Source organism: Babylonia areolata, chromosome 7, assembly GCF_041734735.1.
Source record: "Babylonia areolata isolate BAREFJ2019XMU chromosome 7, ASM4173473v1, whole genome shotgun sequence".
Classification (NCBI taxonomy): Eukaryota; Metazoa; Mollusca; class Gastropoda; order Neogastropoda; family Buccinidae; genus Babylonia; species Babylonia areolata.
Genome location: NC_134882.1, coordinates 23877040 through 23898137, shown reverse-complemented (window position 1 = coordinate 23898137; position 21098 = coordinate 23877040). Strand labels below are relative to the sequence as shown.

Here is a 21098-nt window from a genome sequence, read left to right as displayed (position 1 = left end):
GGGAAACAGCAGCAGCCGGCGGTATGGCAAATGTGGACATCACTGCATAGCTTGCTGGAACCGTGCATGCACCTGCACTGTAGGCAAGGGGCAGTGCCGGTGCAAGGGAAGTAACTGCGGCGGTCACCAGTAAGGGATCCGAGGCAGGAGTTACCTCCCTTGGATCAGAAAACCAATGGGAGGGGTGCATGTGTATGGGCAAGCGTGTCTCCTAGTGGTCCACCTTCCTCCCTGCACATGGGGAGGGCATCCCTACGCGCCTCGGTCGCCAATGGATCCGAGACGGTCGAGGCATGCCGCGTGGGGGGTGATCCGATGTCACGGCCGCCACCATGGACACATCGCACATAGGGCCCAGTCTAGCGTGCAGATCCAGAATGTATGGTGTTGTTTCCCCAAAGGGTTTGTGCTATAATCCATTGTTGAGACTGTGGGCATGGGGAAAGGGATAGAGGAGGTCGACTCAGGTACTGCCGACTGGCAGAGCCGAGAAATCGCGGATCGCGTCGAGTCCAATCTCGGTTCGAAATTAGAAACATCAATGGTACCACTGACCTGTGTTTGGGATAACAAACCTCTAGAAGTCGCCGGAGGAGGCATAGGGGATAGTGGTGGTCTGGAGTTGACCGGAGGTAGCGGAGGAAGTGGGGGTGGCGTGGGGTTGGCGTTGTTGAGAGAGGCAGAGGTAGAGGGCCCAGAGTGATCGCGAATCGACTGCGATCATGCCTTAATTTTAGCCCAATCTCCCAATTGAGCCACATAATTTTGCGACCTGTTTGAAGACATAATTGGACACAAAACAGAAACGCCAAAGAATTGATAGATAGAAAATGTGAAAAAACTTAGCCGTATGAAGTGCACAGGAACAGGTGTCGAGATGGCTGCTGGAAAAAGAGGGCGCTAGCCAGGGGGACAAAATACTGAGATACAGCACACACACACACACACACACACACACACACGCACGCACACACACACACACACACGCAGATACACACATGTACATAAACACACACACAGAGATACAGACATACACATTCATTTAAAATCACATGTGAACAGACATTAAACTGAAGAATACGCACACACACACACACACACTTGGACATACACATAAACAATTTACCTGATAGAAGAGACCAAACTTGTCATCAAGGGGAAATGGGAGGTGGAACCTGTCAAAGATAGCTTTGGCTTCCTTCAGCAGATTGTCCTCATATCCCCACATGAGCTCTTCAACACTCAGGTTAACGAACAGGTGCTCATTGGTCTTGCTCAGCAAGAAGTCAAGCAGATCTTTCACCCAGAAGTATTCAAACCTCACCAAGTTTACTATCGTCTGCAGACAGAAAGAACATTTCACAAGCTTAGACTAGAGTAGAAGCCCACAGTCAGCTTTTACATGGAGTCGTCAAAGAAGTTCTGACAAAGTAAATTTCTGGACATTGGTTGCTCTGGGACTTTGAAATGATCTCTACAGTCTCTGTCATTCCCTCTTTCTTATGCAGACACACATACACGCTAAAATCTTCAGGGTTAAATTTGTTCTAAGAGATCATCATCAAAATCATACAATATTGGTGGAGGGTGTGCAAGGATAACTTTTCTAGTCATTCAGATGAGACACGAAGTGAGGTCACACCCATATACAGCATGCACACAGTAAAAGAACCCATAGTAACAAAAGTGTTGTCAATGGCAAAATTCTGTAGAAAAAACAACAACGCTCTGATAGGAAAACCACAAAACTCGCAGACAGAGAAAAGGGGAAAACACACAGGTGGTGCAGCACTGTGGTGACATGCTCTTCGAGAAGAGAGCAACCCAAATTTCACACAGACAAATCTGTTTAGACAAGAAGTAATGCAATACAATTCAATACAGTTTTTCTTTCAAGAGGATGTTTTAGGTAATCAGGATTTAGGTTTTGGGTCGGGTATCGGTCACTGATGCATATATATATATATTTTGAAATGACCGATTGATGTGGCAGCTAGTCAGTCACTTGACTTATTGCTACTTCATAAAATCAGTAATGCTAAAAGGGCTTTTGTATATCTCTTATTCTCCTGAAAAACAACTGTGACTGCAGTTGCAATTTTGAAAAAATATAAATACTTACTTTTGCTGCATTGCAGTTTGACATTATGAAAAAAACTCTCAAAACTTGTACCCAGCCAGGAAACCAAATGAGGTATGTTAACACAAAGGTATCGCTGCTTGCATACTGCGAACTGCTGCGGGATACAGTGCCAATTAACTCGATACTTTCCAGCTAGTCTCTTCAATTGAGGATGGCTTTGATGCTGAACACTTTGCCATCAGAAATCATCATCCGCATCAGGGAGCATGACGCAGCAAGGAGCTGCAGCTGCCTAATGTTGAGGAAGATCATTCTCCAGGCATCAGCAGACAGAATCTGAGAGATTTCTTCAGCATTAATGGGCTAGTGACACATTTACTTTGAAATGATGATTTATGCAAAAGTGTGACCCTTTCAAGTAAAATCGAGATCCGATCAAGATGTACTTTTATGGTACTGACCATTTTATTTTGTCTCTGAGCAAGTGCCAACCATACGCAGTTTTCGGGGTATGTTTGTGTTTTCATAACCCACCTTACACATACTGACACAGACAACATAATCTTTAAAGGGCATTTGGTCTTTTTCATGTGTTTATACACAAGCCCACACCTCAAGGTTGATTTTACATTTCAAAAAGCAAAAATTTTTCAGCTGAAGAAGAATCCAGCTCAATCTTGTTCTTCATGGGTCAGGATACCACAGATGCACTGTTGATTCTCAAGTGCACATTTTATGGTTTAAAATAGGGGAAAACCTTCAGCTTCAGGGGGTTTCTCCCCCAAATCTCCACCAGGAATGCTGCCCCCAAGACCTCCACCAGGGGCCTTCTGTGGCCCCCAGAACCCCACCTTCAGACAAGTCACAATTTCTGAATCTCATTCCTGATTATGCTGGCATGGTACCTTCAGACAAGTCAGTTTCTGAATCTCATTCCAGATTATGCTGGCATGGTACCTTCAGAGAAGTCATTTTCTGAATCTCATTCCTGATTATGCTGGCATGGTACCTTCAGAGAAGTCATTTTCTGAATCTCATTCCTGATTATGCTGGTTGGTACCTTCAGACAAGTCATTTTCTGAACCTCATTCCTTATTATGCTGGCATGGTACTTTTGGAAATTATATATATTTTGCAACAGAGAAGATTTGGATTTAGACAAAGCAGAGAAAAGTGCTTTCCTAGAACAATTTTACAACACTAATGCAAGTGACAGTTACACTGTACATCTAATGTTTTTCAGCTGTACTGCTCTGCTTTCTTTCTACTTTTTCCTTTGTATTTAGACCATAATGTGAACATATATATATATGTTTATATGCATGTATGTATGTACAGGGATACAAGCAGACAGGCCTACTCAAACCTGAATTTTTTTTTCTGCCCAGACCGAAGCCTGAAAATACTACAATGGCTCAACAAAACAGAGCATCTAGCCTGAACATGATTACCGTACTATTATATTTTACCAGATTTATTTGGGGGAGAATAATGGTGAATTCTGGGAAAATCAATAAGATTGATTGATTGATATGGATACTTATAGAGCAACTATCCTTGGTCAGAGACCAAGCTCTAAGCGCTTTACAAAGCTGATGGCTGCCATTGGGCACTTATTCGTTTCCTGTGTCATTCAGCCAGATTTCAGGCACGCACACATACACACTCAGACATTTTCCTTGTCGTTGTTTTCTTAACCCAGCCATGTTGGCAGCCATACTCCGTTTTTGGGGGTGTGCATACTGGGTATGTTCTTGTTTCCGTAACCCACCGAACACCAACATGGATTACAGGATCTTTAACGTGCATATTTAATCTTCTGCAGACAAAAAAGGCGGGATTTTTATCTATAAACATTAAAACATAATTCTAAAGAACAAGATCTAGCACCCATACTGTACATTCTCACAGGATGGACCTTCCGAAAACAGAGTACGGTGATGACTGCAGTATCCAGCATAGCAAAAGATCTAATAATGGAAAAAAAACAAAGTGTAATGCATCAGAGGCCGTACGCGCATTTGAACAAAACATAACACTACATGCAGGTACAGTGGATGAATCTACAGAACGTCAGCTATAGATCCCTGATCCAAGCAACTTATACTGACTGCAGCTGTGAAGTGTAACTGCAATACCAAAAAAAAAGTATTGAGGTCAAAATGCTACATAAGTTTATCTTGAGTGACGAATCAGTGACGAATATGTGAAGCGCTTCTTGGCATTTGCTCTGTGTGTGTGTGTGTGTGTGTGTGTGTGTGTGTGTGCGCGCGCGTGTGTGTGGGTGTTAGGTTTGTGGTCAGCAAAATCAGTTTTTCTTTACTTGGCCATAGTGCTGTAGTCTGTTGGCTTGAATCACAGAAACTGGACAAATTGTAGCAGTAGGCAGGCCTGTGAACCAATTAATGTCAAAATGAGAGACAAGCAGTGCTTTGAACAACAGTAACTATTTCATGCAAGTGATGCAAATGAATCTTTGGTACTTCTGCTATCATTCCCACATCTAAATAATGTACACTAAAACTGCAGTCATGAAGGGTATTGCTGCATCCTTGCTTACGTAATTTCAGAAACCAGTAATTTCAGAAACCAGAAACAGACTCAAAGTCAACTGCTACAAAGTGTTTGTCACAAATGCTACAAAGTAATAGTTGCGAAAAGTGACAATGTTTGCATCCCGGCCAGGGTTGTGGCAGAGATGGTGATGGTGATCATGCCCACACGTGTGTGTGCGTTTGTGTGTGTGTGTGTGTGTGTGTGTGAAGTCAAGATTTTATTTCATGATGGTAAATTGAATAAGCAACAGTTGCTTTTTCACATCAAGCCATCAATGTGTGCGTGTGTGTGTGTGTGTGTGTATGTGTCAGTGTGAGCGTGCCCATGCCTGCGAGCGTGTAACTGTGATTTTGTGTGTGCGTGCGTTTTCTTCAGTTTAACGTCTATTCACTATAAGTGTTTTTAGGCGTGCGTGCGTGCATGTGTGTGTGTGTGCGCGCGCTTGCAACCCCTCTCCCCTTTGTCTTGAGATACAACAGCAGTAGTGTCCTAAGCCATTGTCCGCGTAATCACATTTAAATTTCATACTCCCCATCCCTACTTTTCTCTGTCTCCGGATTCCGGATTCCGGATTCCGGATTTGCACAAATCTAAGAGAACGACCTGTTTTTCTTTTTTCAGGTGTGTGTGTGTGTGTGTGTGCGTGTGTGTCTGTGTGTGCATGTGCGCGCCACTGTAGGAGTGTTGTTTTTTTTAATTTTCCCAGGCACGCGGAAGCGCAGTATCAAATGCAAACATGACTGATAAATTTCCCTGAAAAAGGAAGGGTTCTCAAGTCTGGGACTCAGTGTTCTTGTAATTTTTTGTCAAAAATACTTTATTAATATCATGCTGTCACAAAATATGTTTGGTGAACGCAGTTTTCATCACTAAATCACCAGAGAGTGAGGCAATGCATTTATCTCCCATAGTTTTCAAGACATTGATGCACGTGCAAGCAAGTGACACACTGGTTTTGACTCATCTGAATTTGAGTACTTCTCTGGCATTTCTTTTTAGTTTGAGTTTCATCACATACAAAATGACATCACTGAACATAAATATGAAAGAGAAATCAGAGAGAGCAACCAGGCTACACAAATTTATGCATGCCGGAAACTACTAAAACAAAATTTCTCCATGTCGGAAACTACCCAAAGAAAGTCAAGATGTTCTGTGCAGGATTTCTGGCATATGCTCGACGATTTGCACCCCTATATGTATGTATGTGTATATACATATATGGACAAAGTACAAAATCAGTCACAAATTTGGGGTGCCGGGGGTGTGGCCCAGGGTTGTTTTTTTCCCTGACCCACTGCTTTTGAAAATGACCCACTGATTTTGTGGTGGATTGGTCAAATGATCTACAGTGTCCTAAACCAAACCTAAACTCTGGGTATTGACTGCTTTGCATTTCAACGCTTTTCAAACCCTTAACCTCTTGACTGTGCTGTTGATGTACGGCGTACACCATGAAATGTCACTCACCAATGCTGTATTGACGTACGCCATACGTCATGTTATAACGTTCTATGTTTTGAGTCCCGCATTGCAGAAAATAGTCTGCTAACCATTAAATTAGCTCCCCTGAGAGCTCTTTATCTCCTGAGTTCCATTAGCTAAAAATATTCACCTCATTGTCATATTTATGGCGAAAGTTTTGCAAGTTTGTATGAAGCTCAAGCTGTGTTTGCAAAGCCATGGCTGAACACAGACAAACCCCAACACTTGCATGAGTATTGGAAGAAACCCTTCACAATGCAAATAGTAGAGATGAAGAATGTGGACTGAATGAGACAGAACTGCATAAAGTTGATCCTGAAGACGCAGATATTGACATGCAGGGGGGTGGAAGGTAGGGCTGCTTGACAAAAATGAACAGACAAGCTCAGCTGATCCAAGATGCAGGTGGGTGTTTACGAGGTTTGTCAGTTTATTATTTGCTTTCTGTTTGTTGTTACAATGAATATAACTGCACTGTGTGGGGAGGAGATGTTTACAAAACTGAAATCAGAGAATGATATACAGAATTGTATGCCTAAATTACTTTGTAAATGCAACACTTGTAGAAGTGTGTGTGTGTGTGTGTGTGTGTGTGTGTGTGTGTGTGTGTGTGCTGTCATTTAGTTTTGTATGAGAAACAGAGAATGAAGGGGGTGTGGCATACCATGAACCAGTTTCAGTGTGTGTGTGTGTGCTGGGGGTTTGGGGGTGTGGGGGGTAGGTGTGTGTGTTTGTATTTCAGCCTCTGAAAACAATCAGAAATAAAATGGTACAATTCCATAACCTTTTTATATGTTAAAAAAAAAAAATTTTAAAAAAACAAACAAACTTAGTCTTTTATGCAATGTGTTTCAGGTATGCAGCATGGTGATGATCATGATGTTCGTCCTGGACCATCTGGAGTTGACAACTTGCCACAAACCTGCAGCTGAAGACCAGCAGCAGCAAGACCAAAGGGCAGTAAATAAGCCTCCAGCAATTCTGGATTAGAACAAAAACATGGGTGCCATGGACCATCATAACTGCAGCCCTATGATGCCACAAGGAAAATCCTGAAGTGATACAAATATCTGTGTGTACATTTTCTACAAATTGCCATGCTGAATGCACACATCCTCTACAAAAAAGCAGGCAACAGCAGTACATTCCTGGACTTCAAGAAGGATGTCATTAGTGCCATGATTTTTGGTGACCAAGACCCAGACACTGCTGAAGATGACCACACTGTTCGTCTTGTGTGGACGACAATTCATTGATGTCATCCCACCTACCCCACAGAAGGCCCGGCTACAAAGGAGGTGCAGAGTCTGCTGGAAGAAAGGGAAAAGAAAGGATGTGAGGTTCTACTGCCCAGACTGCCCCAGCAAACCAGCACTGTGTCTTGAAGACTATTTCCACAAGTACCACACACAGCGTTTTTACTGGCGATAGATGCTGGGTGAGTACACCCTTTTCATTCTTTGTGTGGAATGTGTTGAAGACTTATGGACCTGGATACTGTTGCACAGCCTTTGACAGTGTGTGTGGTTGATCGCAACAGTCACAAGAAAGACTGGTTGATAACCTGGTTGATGTTGTAGCACCTACATGATGGAATGACAGTCCCAATTTTTTTTATTGCATTTTATGGAATTTTTGTTTCAGATTGACTCATTATTTGAACACATGAGTATTAAAAACAAAATCTTGGTTCATTTTCCTTTCATTTGATATATACTTTTATGCACTTATCTTTAGTACGTTTTGAAATATAAGCAAATTAAAATCATTGGCGTGTTTTTCTGGTTTTTCTGAAAATTTTCTCAGCATATGCTATAGCAAAATGTACCAGCAAAATGAAATGAAATGAAATTATAGTGCTTAGAGCCTCGCCGACCACTAAGGCCATCTCAAGGCTATCACCACTGTGCCGGGCGGATAGTCGCTCCGGTTCGATATTTTGATGTATCGCGCATGTGCACAGCCTCGGCTCGCACTCTTCCGCTGGCGCTCAAGAACACAGGTCACTTGTTGATTACACTGGATCACAAAAGCAACCATTCTTGTGTTTGTGTGTCGTTGTAGTGTCAACCTACATGTTCGGTCACGCCACATGGTGGCAGCGGTGACAGAAGCGGTGATTGGTAGGTTTCCTAACAAGTGAAGGTACGTGAAATATCTGATCTTTCGAAGTGAAATCTATCAACACAAGACTCGAGCAATCTATGTCACAAATAGATCGTGTTTTGACAGTGATAATTGTCAAGAAACAGACTGAAAATCATGTCGTTCAAGCCTCCTAGCAATTTTGACTTTACCTCTCCTGAGCAGTGGCCTACTTGGCGACAACGATTCATGCGTTACTACACTTGCGCAGAACTATCAAAAAAGTCGTTCGACGTTCAAGTTTCTTCTCTCATCTACAGTATGGGTTCAGAGGCTGAAAAGATTTATTCCACATTTACTATCCACACAAACCATCGTGCTGGTCAAGATCCCCCTGACCCACCAAACACTACATTTGATGATGTTGTCAAGATGTTTGATAACTACTTCACGCCAAAGAGAAACATTATTCATGAATGCACAGTTTTCCACAAACGCACCCAGCTCCCAGGTGAAAACGTTGAGACATACATTCGTGCACTGTATGACTTAGCTGAACACGCTGATTTTCCAGACAAAGAGTCAATGATTCGTGACAGAATGGTTGTAGGTCTATCAGACAGAGAATTGTCAGAAAAACTCCAGCTACAAGCAGACCTAACCCTGAAAGATGTTACGCAACTAGCGCGTCAGCATGAACTTGTGAAGCAGCAGTTGACTTCACAGCGCCCTTCTTCGGTCGATGCAGTCCGTGGACAGCATGGACACTGCCGTGGTGGTTACCAGAGAGGAGCTCAGGGCACAGACTCACACAGCGCCACACCTCGAGGCCAGCATCATAATCTGCGTGGTCGCCGCTCATCCCGTGGAGAAGGAAGAGGCGGCAAATGTAATAGATGCGGGAGAGATGCACACTACAAAGAAACTGATTGCCCAGCAAAAGGAAAAGAATGTCGTCATTGTGGAAAATTGAACCACTTCGCTATTGTTTGCCGAAGCAAAGCAAAAGAAGCCGACGTCGTAGAAGATTTGACAGACACTGAAAACAACTATGAACAATGTACGTTCTTCCTTGGAGCAGTGGACAGCAACATCCCAGCATGGTACGCACAACTCGACGTATGTGGCACACCTTGCAAGTTCAAGATAGACACTGGAGCAGACATTTCTGTCATGTCTCACAGCCAGTATAAGAAGCTTCATCTCGCTCCACCGCTTACCCCTACTAGAGCTGTTCTGAAGTCGCCGGGTGGTGTTCTGAAGACAGCAGGCCAGTTCAAAACTGAAGTAAAGCTGCATGGTACTAACGACGCCATGTCACTGCAAGTTGTCGTCGTTGACGGAGATATGGATATCTCCTGAGTCGGAGTGCATCCCTCGCACTGAATCTTATCAAGCGCGTCGAGAGTGTTGAACAAGAGATCTTTGGAAGCATGTTAGATGGGCCGCCAGTGCGGTGCCAGCCAGTGAAGATAGCCCTGAAAGAGGGAGCTCAGCCCTACAGCATTTCAGTCGCGCGTCGTGTTCCCATCCCTCTCCTTGAGAAGGTTAAAACAGAGCTAGATCTGATGGAGAAACTTGGAATCATTGAAGAAATCACAACACCGACAGATTGGTGTGCGCCAATGGTTCCAGTACAGAAGAAGTCAGGCCAGATTCGTATCTGCACAGATTTCAAGAAGCTGAACGAGGCAGTGAAACGTGAAAGGTATATCCTGCCCACACTGGATGACTTGCTGCATAAGCTGAGCGGCACGAAGATCTTCAGCAAGCTAGACGCGACCTCAGGCTTCTGGCAGTTGCCGCTAGATGAAGAAACAGCAAAGCTTACCACCTTCATCACGCCAAATGGGAGATATTTCTACAAAAGGCTCCCGTTCGGGATCTCATCAGCTCCAGAGATTTTTCAGAGAACAGTTGAAGAAATCCTCAAGGGCATGGATTACGTACTCTGTTATTTCGACGACATCCTCGTTTTCAGTGGAGATGCCAACTCGCATGAGAAGCACCTGGACGACGTCCTCAAGAAACTGCACTCTCATCACCTGAAGCTCAAAAAAGAGAAATCACAGCTGAGACAGACCGAGATAGAGTTCTTAGGCCACATCATCAGCGGAGACGGAGTGAAACCCGACCCAGGCAAAGTCGAGGCACTGATGAACATGCCAGACCCCAAGAACGTTACAGAGCTGCAAAGACTCTTAGGTCTCGTCAACTTCCTGGGCAGGTACGTCCCAGATCTGTCATCAACACTGAAGCCAGTAACTCAGCTCCTGGAAAAGGACACAGCATGGTCCTGGGAAGCACCACAACGCAAAGCACTTGACAAGGTGAAAACAGTACTCACCTCTGCGCCAGTACTCGCCTTCTTCGATCTGACCAAACCAACAACAGTGAGCAGCGACGCTAGCAGCTATGGCATCGGTGGAGTCCTACTCCAAGAACATGACGGATTCCAGAAACCTGTGGCCTACTGTTCACGTACGCTCACCAACGCTGAACGCTCATACGCCCAGATTGAAAAAGAGTGTCTCGCAGCCGTCTGGTCATGTGAAAAGTTTTCCAGATATCTCGTCGGCTTGGAATCCTTCAAGCTCCAAACTGACCACAAACCCCTGGTGCCCCTGATAAACACAAAGGACCTCCAAGATACTCCTTTGCATTGTCAGCGACTTCTCATGAGAATGATGAAGTTCAATCCGCGTGCATTCTACGCCCCTGGCAAAGATCTAGTCGTAGCAGACACTCTGTCCCGTAGCCCATTGTCTCATGCGTCCCAGAAAGAGGACTTCCAGGAAGTTCGTCAGGACATTGAAGCACATGTCGACTTCGTCAGGTCAACGTGGCCAGCGACAGACAAACATCTGGCTGAGATCGCAGCAGAAACAAGCCGCAATAGAGTTCTCAGCGCAGCAGTTCAGTACACAGTTGCTGGATGGCCCGCGTACCAGAGCGACGTAGGCCCAGAACTACAAGAACTGTACTCTGTGAGAAATGAACTGAGTGTTCACAACGGCCTTCTGATCAAAGCAAGCAGAATCGTGATACCAACGTCAATGCGAGCTGAAATCCTTGATAGGATACACGCAGGTCACCTCGGTATCCAGAAGTGCAGAGAAAGAGCAAACTCCTCAGTCTGGTGGCCTGGACTCAGCAGAGAGATCGCAGATAAGGTACAGAAATGCACTTACTGTGAACAGCGACAACCATCGCAGAAACATGAACCTCTCCAGCCTACCCCTCTCCCAGATTGCCCATTCCAAATGGTCGGTACTGACATCTGTGAAGTGAAAGGTCAGCATTACTTAGTCCTGATTGACTATTTTTCTCGCTACATCGAGATTGCTCACCTGCCAAACATGACAACTGACACTGTCATCTGTCGGCTGAAAAACGTTTTCGCTCACCATGGCATACCAGAAACGCTGATGTCTGACAATGGCAGACAGTTTACCTCGGTAGAATTCCAGAAGTTTGCTGACAAGTGGAATTTCACTCACTGCACAAGTAGCCCATATTTCCCAATCTCCAACGGAGAGGCGGAGAGAGCCGTACAAACTGCCAAACGCATCTTAGACCAAGAAGACCCGTTTGAAGCTCTCTTGTCGTACAGAGCGACACCTACAGGCCCAACAGGGGCCAGCCCCACAGAACTCGTGATGGGACGTCGACTGCGAACCACCCTGCCTACCCTGCAGTCGAGCCTGGAACCTCAACTCTACGACAAAAATGTCATCCAGCAGAACGATGCCAAGGCCAAGTTCAACAACAAGAAGAACTTCGACAGGCATCACGGAGCCGTCTACCTGCCCGAGCTCCAACCTGGAGACCATGTCCTCCAGAAGCTGGACCATGAGTCCCGATGGTCCAATCCAGCCCGAGTTGTCAGTCAGGTTGCCCCCAGATCCTACCTGGTTGAAACTCCTGTTGGTACCCAGTACAGGCGAAATCGCAAACACCTTCGCCTATCCCACTCCCTTCCTGCAAGTAGCTTTACGCAGAACGCTACTTGTCCTACACTCCCACAAGTGTCTGGACCTCAGATTCCTGGTCCTGGTCCGAAAGTCCCAGTTGAAGTCAGTCTCCGAGTCCAGGGACATCCCGAGGTCAAAGCCCAGACCTGCCCGCCTGATCCCGTACCCCCAGCTACCCCGGTGGCTCATTCTAAAATGCCACCTAGCCAGGCAAGAAGCCCTGCAGCCAGCCAGCCGAGCCCGATGCCCAGCCAAGCCAGTCCTTCGCCCGAGATGTCGCCGGTTCCAGTCCAGACAACCCGAAGTGGGCGTGCTGTTGTTCTTCCGGCACGCTATAGACATTAACGCAGCCATGCCGTGCCGACGTAGACAACGCACCATCCTTGATCCATGCCGAGACTAGATGTCTTCCCGAGGGCATCGCTGAAGTTCAAGTTCTGAGTGAAATGAACATTCATTGAGATCTCCCCTCTCGGTTATCACAAAGACTCTAAAACTAATCTTGGCATTATTCGTGAATGCTTTTGTCCTTTTCATTGGGGGGGAGATGTGCCGGGCGGATAGTCGCTCCGGTTCGATATTTTGATGTATCGCGCATGCGCACAGCCTCGGCTCGCACTCTTCCGCTGGCGCTCAAGAACACAGGTCACTTGTTGATTACACTGGATCACAAAAGCAACCATTCTTGTGTTTGTGTGTTGTTGTAGTGTCTACCTACATGTTCGGTCACGCCACAACCACGTTAATAACTACTACAAGAGTAAAAAACAAACAATTAAAATGAGTCACCACTTCAAACTTTCCACTCAAAGTTTAAAAAACTTCCATAGTTTAAAACCTTCAAATCTGATTAAAAATGTTCACTTCTTTCATGAAGTCCATCAGCACCCACGGAGGGACATCACGAAACAAGGTCTTCAAAGAAACCACCATGTAATGTCTGTGTCTAACGTCATGCAGATCCCAACAGTCAAGGAGCATGTGTTTCACGGTGAGAGGCTCATCACAGGGAATACATCGAGGGGCCTCTTCCCCCTTCAACAAGTAAGAACGAGTAAAAAAAAAAGTGTGCCCCGCATGCAGTCTGCACAGCACAGACTCCTCCTTTCTGTTCTTCACCCCTGAAAGGAGGGTCTCTTTTAGGTCTGGACGGATCTGAAAGAGCTTGTTGTCTGGGTGTTCCACTCCTACTTGCCAAAGATCCTTGACATAAATGTTCACCTTCTGCTTCATGTCTGTGTATGGTACAAAGGATCTCGATAATTCTTTCTTTACAGCGTTCTTGGCCAGCAGGTCTGCCCTTTCGTTACCACGAATGCCAACATGTCCAGGAACCCAGGCCAACACAACCTCATATCCTTTCTTTGTTATGAGAGTAAAAGCTTCGTAGAATTCCAGCAGTTTGGGATGAGTGAGATTCCTGCAGGCGATCGCCTCCAGGGCTGACAAGGAGTCGGAAAAGATCATGAATCTCTTTTGTTTTGAAGAGAGAACCATTTTTACCGCCAGAACCAGTGCGGTCAGTTCCGCAGTGTACACTGAACTGTCAGACAGAATGTGTTCCGTTGAGGGTTGGTCAGGAAAGGTGGGACAGAACGCAGATGCAGCGACTCCGTCCTCTGACTTGGAACCGTCAGTGAAGATTCTTTGGAAAGTGGGAAATTTGTGGCAGAGTTCTGAAAAGTAAGTTCTGTAGGCCAGTGAACTGGTGGAGTCTTTAGGGTACGAGGCCAGATCGAATCGGACCTCAGGTGTTCTAAAGGTCCACGGAGGGCTGTCAGGGAACTTGGAGAAGTCTGAGATGCCACCGACATCCAGATCGGCATTTTCTATGTGCGGCTGAATGCGGAGTCCAAGAGGAGGGATGCAGTTTGGGTTGTCTTTAAATTTCTTGTTGAAGGGGTTGTTGAATAAAACGTCGTAAGCAGGGTTTGTAGGTTCAGAAAACAGTTTCAAGTAATGGTTTAGGGTCAGCTTCAGTCTGCGGTTGGAGAGAGGCAGTTCCCCCGCCTCTGCATACAGGCTGTGCACAGGGGTGGTGCGGAACGCACCTAAGCTGAGACGGAGCCCTTGGTGGTGTATAGGGTCCAGCAGTTTCAGGTAAGACGGTCTGGCCAAGCCGTATACTACACTTCCGTAATCCAGTTTGGACCGGACCAGGGCTCTGTAGAGGTGCAAGAGAGTTCTCTTATCAGCACCCCAGTCCATGTGTGCCACAACTCGGATGATGTTCTGGGCTTTTTGACACAATGTTTTCAGCTGTTTGATATGGCTAAGGAAGTTCAGCTTCTGATCAAAAACGACCCCTAAAAATTTGGCTTCCTTAACCCCTTCACTGCTAGTACGTTTTGCTATGGCCTATGCTGAGAAAATTTTCAGAAAAACAAGAAAAACACGCCAATGATTTTAATTTGCTTATATTTCAAAAAGTACTGAAGTGCATAAAAGTATATATCAAATGAAAGGAAAATGAACCAAGATTTTGTTTTTGATACTCACATGTTCAAATAATGAGTCAATCTGACAGAAAAATTCCATAAAAGGCATTAATAAAAAAAAAATTGGGACTGTCATTCCATCATGTAGGTGCTACAATATCAACCAGGTTATCAACCTGTCTTTCTTGTGACTGTTGTGATCAACCACACACACTGTCAAGGCTGAGCAACAGTGTCCAGGTGCATAAGACTCCAACACAGTCCACACAAAGAATGAAAAGGGTGTACTCACCCAGGATCTATCACCAGTAAAAACGCTGTGTGGGGTACTTGCAGAAACAGTCTTCAAGACACAGTGCTGGTTTGCTGGGGCAGTCTGGGCAGTAGAACCCCACATCTTTTCTTTGTCCTTTCTTCCAGCAGAGAGCGGGAGCGGCCGTAAGTCTAACATGAAAGGTAGAGCACGATGCTTTGCAAATCAAACAAATATCGGCATCATTTCCAAACCAACATTGCGCAAATTTCTTCAAAACGGAACAGAGTCTCTGTGGGCTTTTCCAAATACAGTAGACTGAGCAACACACTAGACGCCACATTCTTGGCATCAGAGATCTTTTCCCATCCCTCTTCCGGCCAGTCAGTGGCAGCCTCTGTGCGTGTGTGTATGTGTGTGTTTGTGTGTATGTGTGGGTCTATGTTTTTGAGTGCGTTTGTGCATGCGTGAGAGTGTAAGTGTACACAAGTGTCAGGAGAGTTCTGTGCATGTGTGTGTGTGTGTGTATGTGTGTGTGTGTGTGTGTGTGAGGAGGAGGTGGGGGTGCAGGGAGGAGGTGAGATAGAGGATGAGGTATGTGAGTGTATGCATGCCTACACTGTGGGAGCATCAGGATATTGGAACGTATATATTATATATATATATATATATATATTATATATATATCTTTGTATATATGTGTGTGGGGTTGGGGGTGGGAGATATGGACGTGTGTGTGTGTGCTTGTACAAGTAAGTGTTCATCTGTGTGTGTGAGTGTGTGTGTGCGTGTGCGTGTTTGTGTGTGTGTGTGGGTGTGTGTGCCGTGGAAGCTGCGATACATAGACTAGAAACTCCGAGTGTGTGGAGGAGGGGGTAGAGGAGGTGCAGGGAAATTTGTGGTGTGTGTGTGTGTGTGTGTGTGTGTGTGTTGGAGCTCATGTACGTTTATATGTATTTGACTGTGCTTTCATATCTATGAAACTGCGTTTTTGGGGCATATCTGTTATGCATGTGTGAGTGTATGTGTGAATGTGTGTCTTCATGTTTTATATTTATTTGCTTATTTATCATCATTGTTGTCTTATTTATTTAATTATTTATTTATTTATTTTATTATTATTATTATTATTATTATTATTATTATTATTATTATTATTATTATTTTATCATTATTTTCATTACTACTATATATATATATACCTTTTTTTTTTTCTTTTTTTTTTTCTCAAGGCCTGACTAAGCGCGTTGGGTTACGCTGCTGGTCAGGCATCTGCTTGGCAGATGTGGTGTAGCGTATATGGATTTGTCCGAACGCAGTGACGCCTCCTTGAGCTACTGATACTGATACTGATCCAGCAGAGACTGCACCTCCTTTGTGGCCAGGCCTTCTGTGGGGTAGGTGGGATGAAGTGTCGTCCACACAAGACAAACAGCGTGGTCATCTTTAGCAGTGTCTTGGTCACCAAAAATCATGGCACTAATTACATTCTTCTGAAGTCCAGGAGTGTACTGCTATTGCCTGCTTTTTTGTAGAGGATGTGTGCATTCAGCATGGTAATTTGTAGAAAATGCACACACAGCTATTTGTACCACTTCAGGGTTTTCCTTGTGACATCGTAGGGCTGCAGCTGTTGGTCATGATGATCCATGGCACCCATGTTTTTGTTGTAATCCAGAATTGCTGGAGGCTTGTTTACTGCCCTTTGGTCTTGCTGCTGCTGGTCTTCAGCTGTAGGTTTGTGGCAAGCTGTCAACTCCAGATGGTCCAGGATGAACATCATGATCATCACTATGCTGCATACCTGAAACACATTCCATAAAAGACTAATTTTGCTGGGTTTTGGGGTTTGTTTTTTTTTGTTTTTGTTTCTTTTTAACATTTCAAAAGATCATGAAATGGTACCATTTTATTTCTGATTGTTTTCAGAAGCTGAAATACAAACACACACACACCTATCCCACCCCAAACCCCCAAAACACACACACACTGAAACTGGTTCATGGTATGCCACACCCCCTTCATGCTCTCTTTCTCACACAAAACAAAATGACAACACATCACACACACACACACACACACACTTCTACAAGTGTTGCATTTACAAAGTAATTTAGGCATACAGTTCTGTATATCATTCTCTGATTTCAGTTTTATAAACATCATCTCTTCCCCCCACCCCTCTCTCTCTCTCTCTCTCTCACACACACACACACACACACACACACACACACACACCACACACACACACACACACACACCAACAACAACAACAAACCAATACACACTCAGGAACGAACACACAGAAAGCTGCAGGCGAGCGACACACGCTGTCATCAACAATGAGCCAGCCAGCAAGCCATGCCCCCTTGGGCTGTTTATGGTCAGACACAGTACCCAAGTGACTGACTGACTCTCACTCACACACACTGATCAGTGACTGACCAAAGACACTAGTAACTCAGTGTCTATGGACTGACGAAGCCACTTACCACAGCTAACACATTCAAAACACACACAATGTAGTCATATTCATTGTTACAACAAACGGAAAGCAAATAATAAACTGACAAACCTCGAAAACACCCACCTGCATCTTGATTCAGCTGAGCTTGTCTTCAGTTTGCAAAACTTTTGCCATAAATATGACAATCCAATGAATAATTTTAGCTTATGGAACTCAGGAGATAAAGAGCTCTCAGGGGAGCTAATTTAATGGTTAGCAGACTGTATTTTCTGTAATGCAGGACTCGAAACATAGAACGTTGTAACATGATGTACGGCGTACGTCAATACAGCATTGGTAAGCGACATTTCATGACGTACGCCGTACGTCAACAGCGCAGTCAAGAGGTTAACCGCCGGGATGGTGGATTTTCCCAGACAGATTTCAGGGTCTGGATAGAATTGGCGAAAGTTATGAAAATGAATACACTCAGTTTTGGAGGATGAAAAGGTGAAACCATTCTCCACTGCCCAACACTGAATTTCGTCCACGCAGAGCTGAAGCCGTCGCTGGATGCTGTCATACATGCTGCCAGTTGCATACTGGGCGAAATCATCCACAAACAGCGAGCTGTCCGATCCCTTCTGAACCGACTGAACGATGTCATTAATTTTGATGCTGAAGAGAGCCTGCAACAGAATGCTCCCTTGCAGAACACCCAGCTCCTGCTTGTGAATGTCGGACAGGGTGGTGCCGACCCTCACCTGGAATTGTCTGTCTTGCAAGAAGTTGTGGATGAACTGGGGCACGTGTCCTCGGAATATGGCCACCACATGCTGTTTGTTTACAAAGGCATTCCTTACAGTGGTTTCCAGACGAACCAGATGGTCAACAGTAGATCGATGCTTGCGGAAACCGCACTGTTCTTTCGCCAGAAGGCCGTCGGTCTCTAGTTTCCACATCAGTCTACTGCTGACCATCTTCTCCATCAGTTTGCAGATGCAGCTGGTCAGTGCTATTAGGCGGTAGTTAGAGGGGTTCGTGGTCTTTTCCCGGTTTTGGCACCGGGATTATGAGGGCTTTCCGCCAGGAGGGTGGAAAAAAGCCTGTCATCCAGATGTGGTTGTAAACTTTGAGCAGGGTGTCCAGACAGGTTTTGGGAAGATGTTTTAAAAGTTTATAATGGACCTCGTCCATTCCTGGAGAGGAATCCGTGCAGGTCTGAAGGGCAGATTTTAGTTCATTCATAGTGAAAGGAAGGTTGTAGCTCTCTGTGTTGTCAGAAGAGAAGTTGCAGGGTGTTTTTTCTTTCAGGTTTTTGGTTTTGAGAAACCGAGCAGATTTGTTGGCAGATCTAGAGTTCAGTTCGATTGTGGAGGCAAGCAAATTAGCAACTGCTTTCTTCTCTGTGACCAGAGCGTCTGAGAGTTTAAGATGGTGAAAAGTTGGGCAGACGTTTTTGCCCATAATTTGTTTTAAAACCCTCCTCACTTTCTTCTTGGGTGTGTTGGAGGTTAAGGAAGAGCAAAAATCTCTCCATGATTTTCTCTGGCTCTTTTTAAAAACATACCTGGCTTTCGCCCTCAGCTGTTGATGGGTTCGAACGCTATCGGTCTCCGGTCTCCGAAAGACGCGTCGTTGCGCTCTCTTCCGAGACTTACGGGCCTCCCGACATTCAGCGTTGAACCAGGGCATTCTTGGCATCTGAGGCTTGGAGGTAGATGATGGGACTGCTGCTTTGGCGCAATCTAAAATGATCTGTCAGAGTGTCAGCAGGATCCTTGCTTTGTAAGACTGTTTCTTCCTGCAGCTCCGCTCTTAACTTTGTGGTAAAAATTCCCCAGTCAGCTTTGTCATAGTTCAGGCGGTCAGGCAGAGAGTCACCTTCCCCATCTGTGGGGCGGAGGACAACAGGAAAGTGGTCACTCCCATGCACTTTCCACTCATAGTCCAAGACCAACGATGGATCGCAGACCAACAGATCTAAACACGAGAGCTTTCCAGAGGACAAATGAAAGTAAGTGGGTGACTTGTTGAGACAGCACAAGTCCATATCGGAAAGAAGGTTTTCCAAAAGAAGACCTCGGGCTGATGTCACCTCACTTCCCCAGAGCGGGGAGTGGCCATTGAAGTCGCCCAACAGTAAAAACGGACGTGGTCGACAAGGTTCATGAGGTCCTGCCTCAGAACACGGATGGACGGAGGAAGGTACAGAGAACAGACAGTGATGGTTTTCTTAAGTGTGGCTCTGACTGCCACCGCCTGTAAAGGGGTGCTTAAAGGAACTGTACTGTATAAAAGGGACTTACGTATAAAAAGAGCGACACCTCCCGTCAATCCCTCTTGCTTCGGTTGAGCGGGTTTAAAAATGGAGTTAAAACCAGAAAGAGAGAAAAACTTGCCATCTCTTTGCAGAGTCTCTTGCAGCACCAGCACTGAAGGTTTCAAAGCACGACAAAGCAGCGGAGTTCCTGGAGATTGGTGTAAAACCCACGGATGTTCCAATGAATTATCGCCATTAAAAAGGTAAAAAAAATAAAGCAGCAGCCTAATCCATCGCTACCTCCTGCTCCTCTGCTTGCGGTGGCTCAAGGTCGGTCAAGACCGCATATCTATTTTTGGTACTTAAAATCCTGTCCGATTCGGACCAAGCCGGAATATCCACCACCTCGGCTCTCCCTGACCCCACCGAGGCCGCAACCCTCCCCTGCTTGGGTTTTGGAGGTACGGAGGGGTAGCCGATTGGCACACATGGGCCAGTGTGTGCCGCCTGTCTTAGGAGAGGTCCAAGCCAAAGGGACATGTTGAGAGCAGCATGCTCTCTCAATCCCCAGGATCTCATTCCCCTCCGTCACAGGTCGCACCGCATGGCAAACACGGCGCCGCACAGCAAACATGGCAGGCCTGAAGTAGGCCGCAGAGAAAAAAGAATGTGGAAAAGAAGGCTTGATGGGGAGCTGAGGACAGAAAAGAGGCAGTAAAATGAAGAATAGAGAAAGGGACAGTGGGTCACTTTTAGTTTGGGCCTCACTCACAACCTGTTCAGCATGGGAAGCCCTATCAGGGGCATCAGTACAAAAGAACAAAACCACCACTTATTCAGCCTGAACAGCTACAATGGCTATGTAGGCTGTCAATTAAGACCTGGGACTAGAGCAGTAAACCCCCAGAAGCACTGATGCCCCCGCCGACATAGCTCGCTTGATCACTGGCCACTAAGCCTCCCGACCACGACAAGGTAGTGACCCCCCAGGAGGAAATGTACTAACAGTGAAGGGTTTAATGGGGAGAAATTATCAAACCAAATATTCAAAACTTCCTCAGGTTATTGATCACAGTACACTGGAACTGTACATAGTTACCAGTCATCAGTCATACTCACAAGCATTGGTAAACTGACAGTGGTGAAATTATCAGTCTCTGGTCCCACAGATGCATTCCGGTCAAAGAAATACCACTGCCTCTCTCGGTACGAGATGGTTGTGTTGTTGTCATCAAAAGTGATGTTGATTTTTTCCCGTTTTTCTCTGGAAAAAAAAAACAAAAACAAACCCAAACATAAAAAAAATATATTTTCGATTTTGTTTGTTATTCTCTGTGTGTGTGTGTGTGTGTGTGTGTGTTTGAGTGTGCGTGCGTGCATGCATGCATGTGTCTGCAAATTTGTGTTCGTATGTCATTAGAACTGCCACAGTTCTGTACACACACCAGTTCTGTACGCACACTTGCACACTCACCTGTACTTGTATGGACCTCAGTTCTGAACACACATGCTCAC

At 45.3% G+C, this 21098-nt stretch overlaps 1 protein-coding gene across 3 annotated transcripts in view; it reads right to left on the bottom strand.

The window, feature by feature from the left end:
* The window catches only part of LOC143283910 (lysosome membrane protein 2-like), a 179327-nt gene that overhangs the window by 138757 nt on the left and 19472 nt on the right, over nt 1-21098 (bottom strand). For all 3 annotated transcript variants that reach the window (XM_076590324.1, XM_076590326.1, XM_076590325.1), the window contains exons 3-4: nt 20703-20847; nt 1127-1339 (exon numbers count right to left, since the gene is read on the bottom strand). In XM_076590324.1, coding sequence (XP_076446439.1) covers nt 1127-1339; nt 20703-20847 — 358 coding nt within the window. The remainder of the gene's footprint in view (nt 1-1126; nt 1340-20702; nt 20848-21098) is intronic.